Source organism: Somniosus microcephalus, chromosome 15, assembly GCF_052327205.1.
Source record: "Somniosus microcephalus isolate GS21.2 chromosome 15, FLI_Smic_1.0, whole genome shotgun sequence".
NCBI classification, from domain to species: Eukaryota; Metazoa; Chordata; class Chondrichthyes; order Squaliformes; family Somniosidae; genus Somniosus; species Somniosus microcephalus.
The window spans coordinates 24,776,319-24,800,120 of NC_141001.1; the positions used below are offsets into that span (position 1 = coordinate 24,776,319).

At 47.6% G+C, this 23,802-nt stretch overlaps 1 protein-coding gene across 3 annotated transcripts in view; it reads right to left on the reverse strand.

Moving 5' to 3' along the window:
• trim44 (tripartite motif containing 44) overlaps positions 1-23,802 on the reverse strand; it is a 103,654-nt gene that overhangs the window by 77,776 nt on the left and 2,076 nt on the right. For all 3 annotated transcript variants that reach the window (XM_086007557.1, XM_086007558.1, XM_086007556.1), the window contains exon 2: positions 8,316-8,393. In XM_086007557.1, coding sequence (XP_085863683.1) covers positions 8,316-8,393 — 78 coding nt within the window. The remainder of the gene's footprint in view (positions 1-8,315; positions 8,394-23,802) is intronic.

Genomic DNA, 23,802 nt, shown 5'->3' on the forward strand with positions numbered 1-23,802 from the left:
CAAGAATGAATGAAGACGGGTTGAAATTTCAAGTGCCCCGTCCCAGTGTGAGGCAACACAGTGCCGACACTGTCAGGGCAACAACTGGGGCACTGACCCAATGCTTCCTGAAAGATAACTGCACTTCAAACCATTAAACAATACATGAACCGTGCTCTCTCTACCAAGTTTTTTTTCTTTTATAGACTAAATAATTGCTTCCAAAAGACTGATGGTCCTGCCTGCAGTAATAATGCAGCTTTTTTGGGCTCTCAGGCCAGGCCGATGGAACGGAGTCCATGAATTTGGATGGTCACAAACCCTTCTTTCAAGGCATGGTCGCGCAGCACAAAACGACTCCAGCTTCAGCACCAACACAACAACCTCAGTCGCACCAACCATAAGATGACTGGTGTGGGGAATAGGAGTGTCGCAGTGACGGGATGGGGAGGGTGTGCAGCTCTGGGACTGGGGTTAAAGCACATTGTCAGGAGAGTGAAGCAAGAGCTTTATCTTGGATTTTGCTATGCAATAACTAACTTGGCAGTATTTAATAGGGTAGTGTCGAGGGAGCTTTGTCGTTTATCTAACCTGTGCTATACCTGCTCTGGGAGCATTTGATGGGGCGTTGCTCCACATCTAACCTGTCCTATACCCGACACAGAAATGCTTGATACTGGCACTGAGTGCAACACATGGAATGTGCTCCTTTCCTCAGTACCGACATGCCAGACCTTGGCAAGTACAAAAATAAAAGTGTGACAGATTTCTACCTGGTGTAGCTCATTGTCTGACAATTGAGATTTCTGGTATAAAGCAGGTATTTTCTGCACTACTTTAATTCCAGTGAGCAATTCTAGGCCCTGAAACCACTGTGGGCGCAGGCCGCAGCAGGTGACATGACAACGGCAGCGCGCTGGATGGTGCTGGGGCAGTGAGTAAGGGATGCAACATTACTGACTGCAGGGTGTGTGGGGAATATGGGCAATAAAAGAAGTTGAAAAGCAAACTGATTTTTTAAAAATGTAATGCAAATTTGGGGGTAGTCACCGCATTAAAATAAATCCCTGCTCTAAAATCATAAAGAAAACAACTAATTGGATCCTGATCAAAACCCAGTGTCCCGAGTTCAGCTTCACTACCATAATTCTGGTACACCCTTCTTTTACTCCAGTGCCTCATCCAAGTAGCTGTTATTCATGTTTGAGCCTGGAAGGTGAGCACTGGCTGGATTAATTGACCGGGCGATGTCACAACCGAGCTTGACCCCCACAGAATTAGAATTCTCGGCGAATGTTTCCTTCACAAGCTAGAGGCACGAGGCCAGCTCTGATCATCAGGAAATTCAGCACAGGCCAAGAATTAAACCAGGGTCTTTCCTGGTCAGTAAGATTCAGCTATTCACAGAAATCACAGAAACCTCACAGTACAGATAGAGGCCATTTCGGCCCATCGAGCCTGCACCGACACATATCCCACCCGATCCCCGTAACCCCTACACCAACACATATCCCACCCTATCCCCGTAACCCCACGTATTTAATCCCCCCTAACACTAAGGGTCAATTTATCATAGCCAATCAACCTAACCCGCACATCTTTGGACTGTGGGAGGAAACCGGAGCACCCGGAGAAAACCCACGCAAACACGGGGAGAATGTGCAAACTCCACACACACACATTGGATAAACTTGCTGAACCATTAGGACTGTGGCCTTTTCCCCACTCCTGAAATAAAAAAGAAAGACTTGCATCTATATGGCCACATTCACATCCTCAGGACATCCCAAAACGCTTTACAGCCAATGAAGTACCGTTAAAGTATAGTCACCGTTGTAATGAAGGCACGGCTTCTGCTGGGGTGGGATTCCACACCTCTCCCAATCAGCAACTCTTCATGTGTGAACCTCGACACTGAGTTCAGCAGACTACTCAACTGCGAGAGGCATCACAGCCAGGCTCAATCCACACAGATGTATTTTCTCCCAAGGGTCACTGGAAAGTGACCAGCAGAGGGAATCCTCAGTAATTTTCTCTTCCCAGGGGCACTGAGCCTAATTGCAGCACCTCGACCACCAACCTGGCGGAGATCAGCTCACTCACCACAGAGCCAGAGTCCAACCTGGCGGAGATCAGCTCACTCACCACAGAGCCAGAGTCCAACCTGGCGGAGATCAGCTCACTCACCAGCGAGCCAGAGTCCAACCTGGGACTTTGGTCTGTGTGGGGTTCAGTTACACATTGAGCTATCACTTGCTGCAAATTGAACTATAGCCCAATAAGAGCGCTAGTCTCATTTACACTGGAGGCAGTCAGAATCCAGTGATTGGGGAGGTTTTGTTGGAGAGGAAACATTGGCTAAGTTACCCCTATATTTTGTGATTAATAGTGGCAAATTTTTACCAACTAGATGGGACCTTGGTTTTGAATCTTGTGTGTGGCACTGCTGTTAACCACTGCTCCTACACCATCCTGTGTGCATCAGTAAAAGAAAGAAATAACTTGCATTTATATAGTATCTTTCACGATCTCAGGTCATCCCAGAGTGCTTTACAGCCAGTTTTGAATTGTAGTCACTAATGTAATGTAGGAAACACGGCAACCAATTTACGCACAGCAAGGTCCCACAAGCAGCCATGTGATGATGACCAGATAATCTGTTCCCCAACCCTGCACAGCCCGCTTCTACCTCCTTCCCAAGATCCACAAACAGGACTGCCCTGGTAGACCCATCGTTTCCGCCTGTTCTTGCCCCATGGAACTCATCTCTTCCTATCTCGACTCTATTTTTTCTCCCCTTGTCCAGTCTCTTCCCACCTACATCCGCGACTCTTCCGACGCCCTCCACCACTTTAACAGTTTCCAGTTTCCTGGCCCCAACCGCTTCCTTTTCACTATGGACATCCACTCCCTCCACACCTCCATCCCCCACCAGGATGGCCTGAGGTCGCTCCGCTTCTTCCTTGAACAGAGGCCCGACCAGTCCCCATCCACCACTACCCTCCTCCGCCTGGCTGAACTTGTTCTCACATTGAACAACTTCTCCTTTGACTCCACTCACTTCCTCCAAATCAAAGGTGTTGCTATGGGAACCCGCATGGGTCCTAGCTATGCCTGCCTTTTCGTGGGATGTGTGGAACATTCTTTGTTCCAGTCCTACTCAGGTCCCCTTCCTCACCTCTTTTTCCGGTACATTGATGACTGTATCGGTGCCGTTTCCTGCTCTCGCCCTGAACTAGAAAATTTCATTCACTTTGCTTCCAATTTCCTACCTTCCCTCACCTTCACATGGTCCATCTCCGACTCTTCCCTTCCCTTCCTCGACTTCTCAGTCTCCATCTCTGGGGATAGGTTATTGACAAACATTCACTACAAGCCCACTGACTCCCAGCTACCTGGACTATACTTCCTCACACCCCGCTTCCTGTAAGGGCTCTATTCCATTCTCCCAGTTTCTCCGTCTCCGCAGCATCTGCTCTGACGATGTCACCTTCCATACCAGTGCTTCCGACATGTCTTCCTTTTTCCTCAACCGAGGATTCCCCTCTACTGTGGTTGACACAGCCCTTGACCATGTTCGTTCCATCTTCCGCACTTCTGCTCTCTCCCCTGCCCCTCCCTCCCGGAACCACGATAGGGTTCCCCTTGTCCTCACCTTTCACCCCACCAGCCTCCACATTCAACAGATCATCCTCTGCCATTTCTGCCACCTCCAACGTGAACCCACCACCAAACAAATCTTCCCCTCACCTCCCCTTTCAGCATTTTGAAGGGACCACTCCCTCCGCGACACCTTGGTCCACTCCTCAAACACCCCCAACAGCCCTTCTCCTTCACCTGGCACCTTCCCGTGCAAGCGCAGGAGATGCAACACATGCCCTTATACCTCCCCCCTTCCCACTGTCCAGGGCCCCAAACACCCCTTCCAGGTGAAACAGTGATTTACTTATACTTCTTGCAATCTAGTATACTGTATTCACTGCTCACGATGTGGTCTCCTCTACACTGGGGAGACCAAACGCAGATTGGGTGACCGCTTTGCGGAACACCTCCGTTCAGTCCGTATGGGTGACCCTGAGCTTCCGGTCGCCTGTCATTTTAATTCACCGCTCCATTCCCACTCGGACCTCACCGTCCTCGGCCTCTTGCACTGTTCCACGGAAGCTCAACGTAAACTCGAGGAACAGCACCTCAACTTCCGATTAGGCACTTTACAGCCTTCTGGACTCAACACAGAGTTCAACAATTTCAGATCATAACCTCGGCCCCTATCACATATGTATATTTTGTCCACACTTTTTTATTTCTTCTCCCCCACATGGCAGCTGTCTCTCATTCCGCCAGCGCAATTTACACTTCATCTAGAACCATCCTTTGTTTCTTAACCTGTCCCATTACCATCTCCTCTCGCCTTGAATATCTCTTAATGTCTCTTAACCTCTCCTGCCTTCTATCCTATCACAGACCTTCCCTTTTGTTCTTTCCTCCCCTCCCCCCTTTCCCAGCCCCTACACTTGCTTAAAGATCTGTTCCATTTCCTGCTTTTTTCCAGTTCTGACGAAAGGTCATCGACCTGAAACGTTCACTCTGTTTCTCTCTTTACAGATGCTGCCTGACCTGCTGAGTATCTCCAGCATGTTCTGTTTTTATTTCAGATAATCTGTTTTAGTGATATCAGTTGAGGGATAAAAATTGACCAGGACACCCTGGAGAACTCCCCTTCCTGGAGAACTCCCCTTCCTGGAGAACTCCCCTTCTTTGCTTCGATAGTGTCATGGGAACTTTTACGTCCACCTGAGAGGGCATTCAGAGCCACGGTTCAACATCTCATCTGAAAGATCGTACCTCAGTGAAGCATAGTTATAGTCATAGAGTTATACAGCACAGAAAGAGGCCCTTCGGCCCATCGTGTCTGCCCCAGCCATCAAGTCCTATCTATTCTAATCCCATTTTCCAGCACTTGGTCCGTAGCCTTGTATGCTATGGCATTTCAAGTGCTCATCTAAATGCTTCTTGAATGTTGTGAGGGTTCCTGCCTCTACCACCCTTTCAGGCAGTGAGTTCCAGATTCCAACCACCCTCTGGGGGTCCTGGTGCACGAAACTCAAAAGGTTAGTATGCAGGTGCAGCAAGTGATTAAGAAGGCCAATGGAATGTTGGCTTTCATTGCTAGGGGGATAGAATATAAAAATAGGGAGGTATTGCTTCAGTTGTACAAGGTATTGGTGAGACCGCACCTGGAATACTGCGTACAGTTTTGGTGTCCATACTTAAGAAAGGACATACTTGCTCTCGAGTCAGTACAAAGAAGGTTCACTCGGTTAATCCCGGGGATGAGGGGATGGACATATGAGGAGAGGTTGAGTAGATTGGGACTCTACTCATTGGAGTTCAGAAGAATGAGAGACGATCTTATTGAAACATATAAGATTGTGAAGGGGTTGGATCGGGTGGAAGCGGGGAAGATGTTCCCGATGATGGGTGAAACTAGAACTAGGGGGCATAGTCTTAGAATAAGGGGCTGCTCTTTCAAAACTGAGATGAGGAGGAACTACTTCACTCAGAGGGTGGTAGGTCCATGGAATATGCTGCCCCAAAAAGCTGTAGAAGCTACATCATTACATAAATTTAAAACAGAAATAGACAGTTTCCTAGAAGTAAAGGGAATTAAAGGTTACGGGGAGCGGGCAGGAATTTGGACATGAGTCTAGGTTCAGATCGGTCATGGCCCTGTGGGTAGCGGAGCGGGCCCAGGGGCCGTGTAGCCTGATCCTGCTCCTATTTCGTGTGTCTAATTCTGTTAGATTCAGGAGATGGTTCTGTGATAGTGGATTGGCGGTTAGGATCAGATCAGCCATGATCTTATTGAATGGCGGAGCAGGCTCGAGGGGCCAATTGGCCTACTCCTGCTCCTATTTCTTATGTTCTTAAACCTCTTGAAACTATGCCCCCTGGTTACTGACCCCTCTAAGGGGAAAAGTTCCTTTCTATCTGCCCTATCTATGCCCCATATAATTTTGTACACCTCAATCAGGTCCCCCCTCAGCCTTCTCTGCTCCAAGGAAAACAACCCCAGCCTGTCCAGTCTCTCTTCATAACCTCCCTGCTCTTATATTCTATGCCTCGGCTAATGAAGGCAAGTATCCCATATGCCTTTTTAACCACCTTATCTACCTGTCCTGCTGCCTTCAGGGATCTACGTACATGCACACCATTCATTGTGTATCCTCTTGCCTGGTTAGTCCTCCCAAAATGCATCACCTCACACTTTTCAGGGTTAAATTCCATTTGCCACTGTTCTGTCCATCTAACCAACCCATCTATATCGTCCTGTAACCTGAGGCTTCCCTCCTCACTATTTACCACTCCACCAATTTTCGTGTCATCTGCGAACTTACTGATCATACCTCCTACATTGATACCTAAATCATTAATGTACACTACAAACAGCAAAGGACCCAGCACCGATCCCTGTGGTACACCACTGGACACAGGCTTCCAGTCACAAAAAAAACCTTCGACCATCACCCTCTGCCTCCTGCCACTAAGCCAATTTTGGATCCAATGTGCCGAATTGCCCTGGATCCCATGGGCTCTTACCTTCTTGACCAGTCTCCCATGTGGGACTTTGTCAAAATCCTTACTGAAGTCCATGTAGACTACATCAACTGCACTACCCTCATCCACACACCTAGTCACCCCCTGAAAAAATTCAATCAAATTGGTTAGACATGATCTCCCCCCTGACAAAGCCATGCTGACTATCCCTGATTAATCCTTGCCTCTCCAAGTGGAGACTAATTCGGCCTCTCAGAATTTTTTCCAATAATTTCCCTACCACTGATGTTAGGCTCACTGGCCTGTAATTCCCTGGTTTATCCCTACTACACTTCTTGAATAATGGTTCTACATTAGCTGTCCTCCAGTCCTCTGGCACCTCCCCTGTGGCCAGAGAGGTTCTGAAAATTTGTGTCAGAGCCCCTGCAATCTCCTCCCTTGCCTCACACAGCAGCCTGGGATACATCTCGTCTGGGCCTGGGGATTTATCCACTTTTAAGCCCACTAAAACCGTTAGTACCTGCTCCCTCTCAATACTAATCTGTTCAAGTATATCACAATCCCCCTGCCTGATTTCTATGCCTACATCGTCCTTCTCCAGAGTGAACACAGATGCAAAATATTCATTTAAAACCTCACCTACATCTTCTGGCTCTACACAAAGATTGCCACTTTGGTCCCTAATGGGCCCTACTCTTTCCCTGGTTATCCTCTTGCCCTTAATATACTTATAAAACACCTTGGGATTTTCCTTTATTTTGCCCACCAGTGTTTTTTCATGCCCCCTCTTCGCTCTCCTAATTTCTTTTTTAAGTACCCCCCTGCACTTTCTATACTCCTCTAAGGCTTCCACTGTTTTTAGTCCTTTGTATCTGCCAAAAGCCTCCCTTTTTTTCCTAATCCATTCTTGTATATCCCTTGACATCCAGGGTTCCCTGGGCTTGTTGGTCCCACCCTTGACCTTTACGGGAACATGTTGGCGTTGTACTCTTTCTATTTCCTTTCTGAAAGACTCCCACTGCTCTGATGTGGATTTTCCTACAAGTATCTGATCCCAGTCCACTTTGGCCAGATCCTGCCTTATCATATTAAAATTGGCCTTCCCCCAATTTAGAACCTTTATTTCCGGTCCATCTTTGTCCTTTTCCATGACTACCTTAAATCTCACTAAATTATGGTCACTGTCACCAAAATGCACTGGAGTGTCATCCTAGATTATATGTTCAATTCACTGCAGTTGGACAGGAACTCACAACCTTCTGATTAGAGGCGACGGTGCTAAAACTGGGCCAAGGTTAACAGCTTAGCGGGATGTTGTGGTGGAGGGATAGTGTACGAACTGTTTGATGGATGAAAAAACTAAGGTGAACTGAAAAACCTACCTCACTATATTTATTTATATAGTGACCTTGTAACCACTGAACAAAGAACAAACTTGAAAGATGTATATAGAAGAACATCTCAAAGTGCTTCACATACAATTAATTACTTTGAAATGCCGTGAATGTTGCTTTGTAGGCAAATGTTGCAAAATGCAAGATCCCACAAACAGCAATTAGATAGATGATCAGTTAAACTGTTTTTGATGGTGTTGACTGAGGGAGGAATATTGGCCAGGACCTCAGGAGATCTCCTTGATTTTCTTTGAATTGAGCTATGGGATGTCCATCTGAACACCCAACATGTTATCCGAAGAATGGCAATTCCTGTTGTCTCGACTGTGAGAAAGTATCTGTGAAGAAGGAATGGAGCGATGACACCGAGAGGGAGGCACTTACATTGGGGTCAGAACTTTTCATCTTCAACCGGTCCACCATCTCCAGCATGGCAGCCTTCAGGTCAACAGGAGGTCGATTCTAAGGAAGAGAAAAGGAGAGAGGTTACGAAGAGCTCCAAAGACACTGCAGCTTTTCAGCTAGCTTTTTAGGCCACAGGTATGAGGTGCGAGGGATATCCCAATGCCATTCATGTTCAGGTGTACAAACCCTTTGTGTTCTATGAAAAGGATATCGTGATGGATTTAAAATAGTGGGTTTTATGAAATGAGAAGATAAATAATTCCCTAAAGTGAAGATGAGAAGACAACACGGAAATGTCAAGTCAGGTAGTCTAACTACTGTCACAAAGGAGCAGGTGGTGGGGTCATGGCAGGGTCTTCTTTTAAAGTTGAGAAAAGATGATTTTTTTGCAGCAACTAAAGAGACTATTTCACCCCCAGATCATTTTGTTTTGGGATTAAGGGAATATTGTTTGGTAAGGAGACTGGTAGAAGCTAGAGCCTTATTCATTGTGGGACATCACAATATGACCACATACAAGAGACTGTGTGCCTGGTGCAAGAGAATCACAACCTGCCCTTTATAAATGGAAATCTTCCCCCTTTTGTGATAAAACACCATCTTTCTGTGTAGGCTGTCACAGCGATAAAAAGACTCTCCAACTTCAATCACACGGAGCAGAAAAGTCAGTCTTGCCAGCACTTGCGATAATTTTTCTCTCTCCCTTCTATCCCTGTGAGTCACGTACATTAAGTGCAAAATTGATAAATGGTTAACAAAAAAGTGTTGGCAATCCTGTAAAATAATTCAAAAGTACTAGCATTGATTAGTGCCCGTTCACACAGACCCTGACAAAACTATCATTTCTTAAACATCATGGGATTGAAATAGAGTTGAATCCAATTGGCAGGGTTAGAAGTACCCATAATCTTTACTATTAGCAGAAATGGAACAGCTCAGATAAAGAGACCTACATCGACACAGCACTTTATCACATCTCTCAGAAACATCCTGGAGCGATTCACATACAATGTTACTTTGAAGTGCAGTCACTACTATTATGTGGGCAATAGGAGCCAAAAATGAGCAGTTAATCTTTTTTGGAAAGTGTTGCTTGAAGGATGAATGTTGGCCAGAACACTGGGAGAACTTCCTACTCTTTTTCAATTAGTGCCATGGGATTTTTCAGATCCATTTAAACAGGCAGACAGAGCCTGGGTTTAACGTCTTACCCAAAAGACAATGCAGCACTCCTGCGGTACTGCACTGAACAATCAATCAATCAGTGTAGATTATATGCTCAGTTCCTGAAGGGAGACTTAAACCCACAAGCTTCTAACTCAGAGGTGAGAGTGCTACCAATCGAACCAAGCTGACACTTTCACACGTGATAGATAGCTGTCACATGGGACAAGTCTCATGCTCTCCCCTTTCCCTAGTATCTCCCTGTCCATGTTGTTTCTCTTTCTCTTCCATCTCTCTCCCTCTTCCTTTGTCCCCAGTCTCTCACCCGCTTTTCATACTCACCTCCCTTCCCCAGTCTCTCCCTCTCTCTCACACACACTCTCCCCACACACACATACATTCTTCCCCAGTCTCTCCCTCTCGCTCACACACTCTCCCCACACACACATACATTCTTCCCCAGTCTCTCCCTCTCTCTCACACACACTCTCCCCACACACACAAACATTCTTCCCCAGTCTCTCCCTCTCTCACACACACTCTCCCCACACATACATTCTTCCCCAGTCTCTCCCTCTCGCTCACACACTCTCCCCACACACACATACATTCTTCCCCAGTCTCTCCTTCTCGCTCACACTCTCCCCACACACACATACATTCTTCCCCAGTCTCTCCTTCTCGCTCACACTCTCCCCACACACACACATACATTCTTCCCCAGTCTCTCCCTCTCGCTCACACACTCTCCCCACACACATACATTCTTCCCCGTCTCTCCCTCTCGCTCACACACACTCTCCCCACACACACATACATTCTTCCCCAGTCTCTCCCTCTCGCTCACACACTCTCCCCACACACATATACATTCTTCCCCAGTCTCTCCCTCTCGCTCACACACTCTCCCCACACACACATACATTCTTCCCCAGTCTCTCCCTCTCGCTCACACTCTCCCCACACACATATACATTCTTCCCCAGTCTCTCCCTCTCGCTCACACACTCTCCCCACACACACATACATTCTTCCCCAGTCTCTCCCTCTCTCTCACACTCTCCCCACACACATACATTCTTCCCCAGTCTCTCCCTCTCTCTCACACACTCTCCCCACACATACATTCTTCCCCAGTCTCTCCCTCTCGCTCACTCTCCCCACACACATACATTCTTCCCCAGTCTCTCCCTCTCGCTCACACACTCTCCCCACACACACATACATTCTTCCCCAGTCTCTCCCTCTCGCTCACACACTCTCCCCACACACACATACATTCTTCCCCAGTCTCTCCCTCTCGCTCACACACTCTCCCCACACACACATACATTCTTCCCCAGTCTCTCCCTCTCTCACACACTCTCCCCACACACACATACATTCTTCCCCAGTCTCTCCCTCTCGCTCACACACTCTCCCCACACACACATACATTCTTCCCCAGTCTCTCCCTCTCGCTCACACACACTCTCCCCACACACACACACATTCTTCCCCAGTCTCTCCCTCTCGCTCACACTCTCCCCACACACACATACATACATTCTTCCCCAGTCTCTCCCTCTCGCTCACACTCTCCCCACACACATACATTCTTCCCCAGTCTCTCCCTCTCGCTCACACACTCTCCCCACACACACATACATTCTTCCCCAGTCTCTCGCTCACACACTCTCCCCACACACACATACATTCTTCCCCAGTCTCTCCCTCTCGCTCACACACTCTCCCCACACACACATACATTCTTCCCCAGTCTCTCCCTCTCTCTCACACACACACACTCTCCCCACACACATATACATTCTTCCCCAGTCTCTCCCTCTCGCTCACACACTCTCCCCACACACATATACATTCTTCCCCAGTCTCTCCCTCTCTCTCACACACTCTCCCCACACACACATACATTCTTCCCAGTTTCTCACGCAGTTTTGAAGATACATCAGTGCAGGTCTAAACCTATAGTCACCCAGCTAATTCTCAAAATATCCAAATAATATGAAGTTTACTTTTTAATAACTTAGTCCCAGCAGCTCTTGTTCTAATTGTGTGCAGTTCCTGTTTATTCAATGACATAGGGTTAAAGGAACAGTCTTCATGAAAAGTGTTTGGTACGCCATTTTTCAATTCCTCTATGATATAATAAATTGTACTGAAATTCATTATCCATTCTTTCCCAGTGATATACTTGTGACAACAATAAAACATGGCTCAGCTTCCTACCCGACCATAAAAAGGTTTGCTGCATGCTTTTTTTTAAAATTGAACCAGTGCTCCTTTAAGGCATCAGTGACAGCATTCAGATAAACAGTCCTATCCAAAGTATTAGAATCATTGAATCTTACAGCACAGAAGGTGGCCATTCGGCCCATCGTGTCTGTGCCAGCTATTTGAAAGAGCGATCCAATTGGTCCCATCCCCCCCCCCCCCCCCCACTCTTTTGTCTCAGCCCTGCAAATGTTTCCTTTTCCGGTATTTCTCCAATTCCCTTGTGAAAGTCACCATTGGACCTGCTTCCTCCGCCCTTTCAGGCAGTGCATTCGAAATCATAACTGGCTGCACAAAGAAATTCTCTTCATCGCCCCTCTGGTTCTTTTGTCAATTATTTTAAATCTGTGTCCTCTGGTTACTGACCCTCCTGCCACTGGAAACAGTTCCTCCTTATTTAAAAAACCCTCATAATTTTGAACACTTCTATTAAATCATTGATCTGTCTTTTTACAGCTGCTGACTGACCTGCTGTGTATTTTTCCTTTTTATTTGTGGTAGTATAGGGTAGACTTGCCACCCGGGTGTATAACTGGAATTGCAGATCGGTCGCCCACTATAGAAACCAACCGAGTTTTATTTCCAATGCAGAAATAAACATCGGATGGGTTATGTAATGGGCGGGCGATCTGCTCTGCCAGTTTAACATCCAGGTGGTGAAGGTGAAGATTGACCACCTGGTGCAAGTTGTACAGAGTATTTTCTTATTTCAGCAGGGTAATGTTAAAACACAGGTCACAGCTACTGTTGTGTTCAGAGGGACAGCTACCTTCGGCTCTTTAGTCTTGACGTGGTGAGTTCGTGGTCTCGGCCACACATGATGAGATTGAGCAAAGGCAATTAAAGCCGAGGTCAAGGGTGACACTGAAATGTTAGCGCATGCTAACTGTCCTGTTGTGAATTTTGACTTTTAGTAAAACGGCCTCATTCTGCAGGCTTCCCTCAGATATGGCAGCACTGACTTCTAGACCTCACGGAGTATGGCTGCCAACTCCCATTGTCCTCAGTCACTTGTCTAGTGTAGAGAGTACTTTGCAGTCCAGAGTAACTCCCACAGCTAATGGGCTCAGACCCAAGAAAAGCAGACTCACATGCAAGGCTCTACTTGTCCTGTATAAAAGGAGCTATTATTTAGCTTTTAATACCCTGCATAAATTAACAAGCACTTACTGAGAGATTGTTGCAATCTGCATGTAGATGTGCGAATGAGACCAGCACCGCAGACTTTTTCTCCCCCACAGAAAGTTGTGAGAAAAAATATAAATAAAAACACGCTGTATCTTAAAAGGCAATGTATAGTCGCATTGGCTGCTGTGATGTGTTGCCGTGATTCACCCTCCCCATTAAAGGACATTGGTCTGGAATTTGCGGTGAGTAATAACAGCGAATGAACAGCGTTTGCCGTTATTACCCCTTTCAAACTGACCGCAACTTCAGGATGTAGCACATGCCCATCCTAACGCGGAAATCCTGAAGTTGTGGTCAGTCATTCACTGCTCCAACACTGGCTGCGCTGTAGCCCCCCACCCTCCCCAAGCCCTTGTTCATCTTTATTTCAGGTTTACCTTTTCCCCATGCGAGAGCCCCAAACTTTGTTTTGCTCTCCCTAATATTTGTAAAAAGTTAGAATCAAAGGAGCTTACACAGTTCTCAATCTGTGAGAATTCTGCATTTTGATTGGCTGCTTAGACAGCTTGTTGACGTCGTGTGCAGCCCGCGTTAGGGATTCCCCATGAACTTCCAGATTTCAACTGCACATCGGAAAAGCCGAACTTCTCGTCACAGAGGTCGCGAGATCTTTGTGGGAAGCTTAATTCGGGGCCAGCGGCGAATGCTTTTGCTTCGCTGCTGACTGCAAATTACAGGCCAACATTACAGCCACTGCGGTACACCCGGTGTACAGGATCAGTGGAGAGACGGAGTTAGGATGAGCGTTTCAGGTCGCCGGTGTACAGGATCAGTGGAGAGACGGAGTTAGGATGAGCGTTTCAGGTCGCCGGTGTACAGGATCAGTGGAGAGACGGAGTTAGGATGAGCGTTTCAGGTCGCCGGTGTACAGGATCAGTGGAGAGATGGAGTTAGGGTGAGCGTTTCAGGTCGCCGGTGTACAGGATCAGTGGAGAGACGGAGTTAGGATGAGCGTTTCAGGTCGCCGGTGTACAGGATCAGTGGAGAGATGGAGTTAGGGTGAGCGTTTCAGGTTGATGACTTTTCATTGGAACTGACGAAAGGTGATCGAACTGAAAAGTTAACTCTACCTTCCTCTCTTCACAGATGCTGCCTGACCTGCTGAATGTTTCCAGCATTTTCTGTTCTTACTTCAGATCGCCAGCATCTGCAGTGCTTCGCTTTCTGTACAGGGTCAGTGCCCTCTTTTAGTCCCTGCTGGTGACTCTAAGCTAACGGTGATTTGGTAACTCACCACCAGCAGTGACTGGAAAGGCCGCTGATCTATCAATCGGTGCTGCCACTGCTGGTGGTGGTGAACCAGAGTACTGTTCCAGCCATTCTCACACCTGAAATCTCAGCTCTCCACAAGGCTGCAGTGAGGTGTTTGTCACTGTTTTCCTGACCGGGTTAGAGGAGTTTTAAAGGTTAGTGGACGGACACTGAGAACTCCCCAGTCCCCATCTGACATACAAACATACGAAAATGACGAAAAGGAAAAGACCAGCTGGTCCATCAAGCCTGCCCCAGACATGATGGCTGGAACATCCTGATCAGACCCTTCCTACAGCTCCCACCACCCTGCAGCCATGTTATCTCCTGAGCGAGGCAAAAAAACAGAGGGCTAATAAGGGGGAAAAAAACTCCTTTCCAACTCCCTCAGGCAATTGAAACTGGTCCAATTTAATTGCCTCCCTTAATTATGGTTTTCATCAGCAATTAGCTGACATCATCCCCCATGAGTGCCCAACCACAAGTACAGAGTGCACTTGTTTACATTGATGAGACTGAGACTCACGCAGCAGTCGTCACTCTCCAGTAAGCCAGAACTCCTCCTCTATCTGCCGGCAACATTGTCCATTGTTTTCTCCAGGCCCCCACCTCCAGTTTCCTCCCCTTCTTTCCTTTCCTCTCCTGCAGACGTTGACCCCTTACTGGGGTTAATAAGGCTCTGATCACCGTGTGTACCTCACAAAAGTAGCTTTTATTTGGGTCAAGTACACGGCATGGAGTAGCATTCGATGGGCCATTCGACCATGAGGGCGTCACCCTGCATCTAACTTATGTTTTACCAGATCTAGGAGTGCTTGATGCTGACACCTGGGTGGTAAAAGTGTAAAAGCATTGCTTCCTGTGGATATATCTCCCTTCAGCCCCCGTCCCAAGTACAAAACTCAGCCAAAGCTGTAAAGATAAATAAATAAAATCATGGAGAACAGAGACGACAATCTTTCAGATGCTGCAGGGATGGTGCCTGCCACAGCAGCTCGTGGCAGCTGTTAAATTGGACAGTCTGGCATTTCCCAGGTAATTAATAGTAGAGCGGCAAAATCAACACTGGGGCCTGGATTCCGTACTGTTGCTATCCTTCCTGGTGGAGATGGGGGTAAGCCTATCACCCCTGTGCTCGCTGACCTACATTGGCTCCCGGCCCAGCAACACCTCAATTTTAAAATTCTCATCATGGTTTCCAAATCCCTCCATGGCCTCACCCTCCCTATCTCTGTAATCTCCTCCAGCCCTGCAACCCTCCAAGATCTACACTCCTCCAATGCTGGCCTCTTGCGTATCCCTGATTTTCTTCACTCCACCATGGGCGGTCATGTCTACAGCGGCCTAGGCCCGAAGCTCTGGAATTCCCTCCGCAAACCTCTCTATCACTTTCTCCTCCTTTAAGACACTCCTTAAAACCTTTTTGGCCAAGCTTTTGGTCATCATAGAAATCACAGAAACCCCACAGTGCAGATAGAGGCCAACCTAACCGCACATCATCTGTCCTAATATCTCCTTTTGTGGCTCTGTGTCAATTTTTTTCTGGTAACACTCCTGTGAAGCTCCTTGGGATATTTTGTTACGTTAACGTGAGTTGTTGTTGCTGAGGGGGAAATCCACTACATACAAATGAGATTGGCATTGAGATCAAATTTAAAGGAATCAGGATACTGGAAGCATTGCTATGGAACTGGGATTAACATCAGCTCCCATTGGCCTCACTGTACTTTTTAAAAAGGAGTTATTAGATATTATTTGATACCTGATTCTTTGTAGTGAATGTGGAGATCTCACACCTGAGCCTGATCCTGTCCTCATCCAATAGCCACACACATGCACTTCCAACAGAGGGCATTGAACAGTGAGAAGGAGCAGGACTCGGTCGATTTTCACCTCCTAATCCAGAAGTGCCTAGCCAAAATTCTAGGGCTCCTGCCACTACTCCAGCTGAGATGAAAGATTCAGTACAGGCCTGGGGTCAAATATGGGACTTTTCGTGTCTGAATGGCTGAGCTACTGACTGCATAAACTTGCTGGGCCATCGGGGAGCTCACTTGCAAAGTGTAACAAGGACATGGTGAGGGGAGAAACTGGTCACCAGTGGTTACACAGCTGTGTGCTTCAGACATGATAGGAGACCTAGGAGTACCTTCGAGAGGAAGAGATATCCCCCCCTGACACACACACAATAATAAACACTGTATTCCTTAATAATATCTGACCACCCTCTGTTTGCAGAGGAATTTAGCAGAGGAGCTATCCCCAAAATGTCACTTCATTTGCCTCAATCCTTATTTCTTTCAGTACCTCACTCCCTAGTATTTATTACAGCTGTCGTTCAAAGTACAAAGTGGGAAAATGGGACTGTAAAATCAGCCCTGGGAAGGGCCATAATTCAGCAACAGGGAAGAGGCCTCCTCTTGGTGCTAAAACATTTTTGTTTGATCTTTCCACTGGCATCCTGTGAAACAGGCCACAGAATGGATGGGAAGGAGCCCGAATCCATACGAATGGTTTGAAATTCCACGTTCTTTTATTCCAAACACTGTTTTCCGCTTCTACCGCAGCTCAAAACCACTTTCTTTTTAAACAGTGCCATGCATTTGTTAGTCACCACTGCCAGCAAAGTCACTAATACTCCAACTTTAAAACAAAATCATCTATTGTGTTCATCCTAATTAAAGTGAGGCCCTGGTGGCCTAATACTTTGGACCTCCAACACTGTCACAGAGTGGTAATTCAGTCAAGCTGAATGCATTGTGCACAGGATAAATTACAAGCTGTAAATTAGTTCCATATGTGGAAATACTTTGCCTTTTGTGTGCTTTATACAAAATGACAAATGGGCTGGAATACAGTGTGCACAGGATATCATGCAGGCTCGGGTAATTTAAGTACAAAATCACATATAGGATGTGTTATGTGCAGTTAACACACAGGCTGCAGTGGGTTATATAGAGGGTTACACAAAGTCAGCAGTGGGTTATATCCTACTCTTTCGACGACCTTCCCGCCCAGCGCGCCCACTGGGGGCTAATCTTGCCAATCTCCTCCCAGCGCTGACCCTGTGGACGCTGGCAGTGGGTCAGCTATCACTGACCCTCTCCACATCTCCCACCAGAATGTCCGTTCACTTCCGAACAAGGCCCTTGCCATCCATGAGCTTATTGTGGATGATTGCATCGACATCATGGCCCTGACAGAAACTTGGCTGGCGGGTGATGACACCTTATCATTAAATGAAGCCTCCCTGCCTGGCTATACCTTCCACCACTTGCCCCGCTCAGACTGCCGTGGTGGCGGTGTGACTCTCATCACCAAATCACACCTTGGTCTGTCCCCCTACTCCTCCGGCACTTTCTCCTCCTTCGAGCATCTCACCTTATTCCACCCCTCTCACCTCTCCTTTAAAATTCTCATTCTCTACCATCCACGCAAGTATTATAAAAACGTTATTACTGAGACAGAATCATAGAGGCACAGAAGGAGGCCATTCAGCCCATCGAGTCTGTGCTGGCTCGCTGTAGAGTAATCCAGTCAGTCCCATTCCCCGCTCTATCCCCATAGCCCTGCAAGTTTACTTCCCTCAAGTGCCTATCCAGTCTCGCCTTAAAACCACTGAGGGCTGGATTTTATCAGCCCTGAGGAGGCGGGACTGCTGGCAAAATCAAAAAGAATGGGAGCGAGTCCCGAACCTGCTCCCAACCCGTCTCCAAACAATCTTCCCGGGAGTCGGGTCCGCGATTTGCGCAGGGACCCAACTCCTAGCGGCAGGAAGAGGATTATAGCCACTTAACTGCAGTTAACAGGCAGTTAAGAGGCTTTTTCCCAATTTTGAGACATCTGCTGCGGGATTCCCGATGTCGGGGAACCCCGCCAGGGTAAGTGAGGCGTGCTGTGGGTCTGTTGTAATGTTTGTGTATAGATGACAGCTGCAGAAGTGGTGTGAAGGATCCAGTGGGACAATGGTAAGTATCAGAGGTAAGGAGATGTTGGGAAAGTCATTTTTAACGTGTTTAGATTTTTCTGTAGATGACAAGCTTTGAAGTGTTTGTGTGGTCTCACCTCATTGGAATTTTTTGAGGATGTAACTGGTAAAATAGATAAGGGAGAACCAGTGGATGTGGTGTATCTGGACTTTCAGAAGGCCTTCGATAAGGTCCCGCATAAGAGATTAGCGTGTAAAGTTAAGGCACATGGGATTGGGGGCAAGGTATTGACTTGGATAGAGAACTGGTTGGCAGACAGAAAGCAAAGAGTTGGAATAAACGGGTCTTTTTCCGAGTGGCAGGCAGTGACTAGTGGGGTACCGCAGGGATCGGGTCCTTGGACCCCAGCTATTCACAATATATATTAGTGATCTAGACAAGGGAACTAGATGTAACATCTCCAAATTTGCAGACGATACAAAGCTGGGTGGGCGTGTGTGCTGTGACGAGGATGTCAAGGATGATTTGGACATGTTGGGTGATTGGGCAGAAACATGGCAGATGCAATATAACGTGGATAAATGTGAGGTTGTCCACTTTGGTGGCAAAAACAGGAAGGCAGATTATTATCTAAATGGCAATAGATTGGGAGAAGGGGAAGTGCAACGAGACCTGGGTGTCCTTGTACACCAGTCGCTGAAGGTAAGCATGCAGGTGCAGCAGGCGGTTAAGAAGGCAAATGGTATGTTGGCCTTCATAGCGAGAGGGTTTGAGTACAGGAACAAGAATGTCTTGCTGCAGTTGCACAGGGCCTTGGTGAGACCACATCTTGAGTATTGTGTGCAGTTTTGGTTGCCTTATCTGAGGAAGAATGTTCTTGCCATGGAAGGAGTTCAGCGAAGATTCACCAGGCTGATACCTGGGATGGCAGGAATGACATATGAGGAGAGATTGGGTCGATTGGGCTTGTACTCGCTGGAATTTAGAAGAATGAGAGGTGATCTCATTGAAACTTATAAAATTCTGACAGGACTGGACAGACTAGATGCAGGAAGGATGTTCCCGATGGTCGGGGAGTCCAGAACCAGGGGACACAGTCTAAGGATAAAGGGTAGGCCATTTAGGACAGAAATTAGGAGGAAGTTCTTCACCCAGAGAGTGGTGAACCTGTGGAACTCTCTACCACAGAAGGCAGTGGAGGCCAGTTCATTAAATATATTTAAGAAGGAGTTGGATATATTTCTTAAGGCTAAAGGGATCAAGGGATATGGGGAGAAAGCAGGGATCGGGTACTGAATTTGGATGATCAGCCATGATCGCATTGAATGGTGGCGCAGGCTTGAGGGGCCGAATGGCCTACTCCTGCTCCTATCTTCTATATTTCTATGAAGTGACAGATCGCTTCTGTAGCCTCACCTGCAGCTGCCAACTGTTTTATCCTAAGGAGAGAGTCATTGGAGAGCCTTCGTGCAAGGGCTCACCTTTGTACAGTGATTTGTACAGTGATTGTCAATGCTGTCAAACACTGACAAATCATCTGTCAAAAATAAATGGTACATGTCCCTTTAAGAAAACCGGCAGATGAAGCGTCATCAACTTACGACATCTGACATCAGCTTTCCCTAAATTGGCGGGCTTAACAAGGCCAATCAGGGGAAAATAGCGTCTGTGCATCGGACGCCGCTGGGGGCGGGACTAGAACCTGGAAGGCAGCAGTCCTGCCCCCAACTCATCTTGGCAGATAAAATCCAGCCCATAGTGTCTCCGCTTCCACCACTTCCGTCAGCAGCAAATTCCAGGTCATCACCACTCGCTGCGTAAAAAAGTTTTTCCTCACGTCCCCCCTGTATCTCTTGCCCAAAACCTTAAATCTGTGCCCCCTAGACCTTGTACCATCAACTAGTGGGAACAGCCTTTCCCCGTCTAGCCTATCCAAACCCGTCATAATCTTGTACACCTCTATCAAATCACCCCTCAACCTCCTTTGCTCTAATAAAAACAAATCCAGCTTCTCCAACCTGTCCTTGTAGCTAAGATCCCCCATCCCCGGAACCATTCTGGTAAATCTCCTCTGCACCCTCTCAAGGGCCTACACATCCTTCCTAAAGTGTGGTGACCAGAACTGGACGCAATACTCCAGTTGTGGCCTAACCAGCGCTTTATAAAGGTTCAGCATAACTTCTCTACTTTTGTACTCACTACCTCTATTTAAGAAGCCCAAGATCCCATAAGCTTTGTTAACCACTCTCTCAATATGTCCTGCCACCTTCAGGGACCTATGCACATTAACTCCCAGGTCCCTCTGTCCCTGCACACTCTTTAAAACTGTGCCATTAAGTGTATATTGCCTCTCCCTGTTCCTTCTGCCAAAATGCATCACCTCACACTTCTCTGTATTAATTTCCATCTGCTACTTGTCTGCCCATTCTGCTAGCCTTTCTATGTCCTGTTGCAGTCGATTGGTATCATCCTCACTGTTTGCCACACCCCCAAGTTTGGGTCATCTGCAAATTTAGAAATTCTACTCTGTATTCCAATATCCAGGTCAATTATATATATCAAAAAAAGCAGTGGCCCCAGCACTAACCCTTGGGGAACACCACTGTCTACCATCCTCCAGTCTGAAAAACAGCCATTTACCACAACTCACTGTTTTTTGTCCTTAAGCCAATTCCTTAACCAAGCTGCCACTGACCCACCTATTCCATGAGCCTCAATTTTGTTAACTAGCCTTCTATGTGGTACTTTGTCAAACGCCTTCCTAAAATCCATGTAGACAACATCCATTGCATTCCCTTCATCAATCCTCTCTGCATCAAAAAATTATCTTCACTGCTTTCCTCCCTCAGCCTCTGCACCGAGTGACTTCTCATCCTCGGTGATTTCAACCTCCATCTCAATTCATCATGCTCTCTCTCCTGAGTTCACTAGCCTCCGATCCTCCCTTAATCTCTCCCTCCATGTAAACTCCCCGACCCACATTCATGGCCACCCCCTCGAACTTGCCATCTCTCATGGCCTCGCTACTCCCATCGTGTCAATCACAGTTAAGGCCATCTTTGACCACTTCCTCGTATCGTTCTCCACCCACAAACCCTTCCCCCCCCCCCCAACCCTATTTCCTTCTGTGTCAACCTCTGGAAAAAAACTTTCTCCCAACTCTCTTACAACTGCACTTACGAGATCCCAACTGTCCAGCCTTTGGCCCTCCATTCACCATGACTTTTCTGCAGCTACCGATCTGCTCAACCACACCCTCGCCACCACCTTTGATGCCCTAGTGCCTATTAAAACATTTACTCTCTCTCACCCTGGCCGTTCCCCCGGTACGGCTCTCATCTTCACTCCCTTAAGTCCAAGGGACGCAGACTTGAACGGATATGGCGGACAGCCGGTTTAACCATTCACCGCCAGATCTGGCTGGATCACATAAAGCATTATTGGGTCCTGCTCTCGTCTGCCAAAATTGCTCACTAATCCAGAATCATTCTGGAATGCAAAGATAAACCCCGGCTTCTATTCTCTACTGCTAACCGTCTTCTTAAACCCCTCTCCCCTGTCTCCTCCACCCTCACCTCCGATAACAAGTGTGAGGAGCTCATGGACTTCTTTGTCTCCAAGATTGAGACCATCCGTTCAGCTGCCTCTGCCACTTCGCTTCCTTCTCCTCAGCCACCGGGCCAAACTTCCTCTAAGGTTCCCCCCCCTCCCCCCGCCCTAGCCCTGAACTCACATCTTTCTTCAGTTTCTCTCCAATCTCCCCTCATGACCTCTCTGCGCTCATCTTGTCCATGAGACCCACTTCCTGCTCCCTCGACCCTATTCCCACCAAACTGCTGACCACCCAACTTCCTTTCCCTGGCTCCCATGTTCGCTGACATTGTTAACGGTTCTCTCTCCTCAGGCACTGTCCCCCTCTCCCTCAAATCTTCCGTCATTACCCCTCCTCAAAAAACCAACCCTTCACCCCTCTGTCCTTGCAAATTACCACCCCATCTCCAACCTCCCTTTCCTCTCCAAAGTCCATGAACATGTTGACGCCTCCCAAATCCGTGCCCATCTTTCCCGCAACTCCAGGTTTGAATCCCTCCGATCAGGGTTCCGCCCCTGTCAGAGAACCGAAACGGCTCTCATCAAAGTCACAAATGACATCCTTTGTGACTGTGACAAAGGTAAACTATCCCTCCTCGTCCTGTCTGCAGCCTTTGACACGGTTGACCACTCCATCCTTCTCCAATGCTTCTCCACCGTCGTCCAGCTGGGTGGGACTGCACTCGCCTGGTTCCATTCTTATCTTTCTAATCATAGCCAGAGAATCACCCGCAACGGCTTCTCTTCCTACTCCCGCATCGTTACCTCTGGTGTCCCCCAAGGATCTATCCTTGGCCCCCTCCTATTTCTCATCTACACGTTGCCCCTTGGTGACATCATCCGAAAACACAGCGTCAATTTCCACATGTACGCAGATGATGCCCAGCTCTAGCTCACCACCACTTCTCTTGATCCCTCCATGGTCTCTAAACTGTCAGACTGCTTGTCCGACATCCAGTTCTGGATGAGCGGAAACTTTCTCCAATTATATATTGGGCAGACCGAAGCCATTGTTTTCGGTCCCCGCCATAAACTCGGTTCCCTAGCCACTAACTCCAACCCTCTCCTTAACATCTGTCTGAGGCTGACCCACACTGTTCGCAACCTTGGGGTCATATCTGATCCTGAAATGAGCTTCCGACCACATACCCGCGGCATAACTAAAACCGCCTATTTCCACCTCTGTAACATTGCCCGTCTCTGCCCTGCCTCAGCTCATCTGCTGCTGAAACCCTCATCCATGCCTGTTATCTCTGGACTTGACTATTCCAATGCAATCTTGGCTGGCCTCTGCTTTACCCTATGTAAACTTGAGGTGATCCAAAACTCAGCTGCCCGTGTCCTAACTCGCACCAAGTCCCGTTCGCCCATCACCCCTGTGCTCGCTGACCTACATTGGCTCCCTGTTAAGCAACACCTCAATTTCAAAATTCTCGTCCTTGTTTTCAAATCCTTCCATGACCTCGCCCCTCCCTATCTCTGTAATCTCCTTCAGCCCCACAACCCCCCGAGATATCTGCGCTCCTCTAATTCTGCCCTCGAGCATCCCCAATTATAATTGCTCGACCATTGGCGGCCGTGCCTTCTACTGCCTAGGCCCTAAGCTCTGGAATTCCCTCCCTAAACCTCTCCACCTCTCTTTCCTCCTTTAAAAAACTCCTTAAAACCTCCCTCTTTGACCAAGCTTTTGGTCATCTTCCCTAATTTCTCCTTATGTGGCTCGGTGTCAAAAGTTTTTCTTATAATACTCCTGTGTAGCGCCTTGGGGTGTTTTGCGATGTTAAAGGTGCTATATAAATACAAGTTCTTGCTGTTGTTGTATACACAGGAACCACAGGCTGCAGTGGGCTACATACAAGGTATCACACAAGCTGCAGTCGATCATACACAGGCTAACAATCAGCTGTAGTGTGCGGTCATTCCTTCACATATTTTATGATGATGCTCCGTAACATCGCCCTTTTTTCGCTCCTGCCTCAGCTCATCTGCTGAAACCCCCATCCCTGCCTTTGTTACCTCTAGACTTGACGATTCCAAGGCCTCCCACCTTGCACCCTCCGTAAACTTCT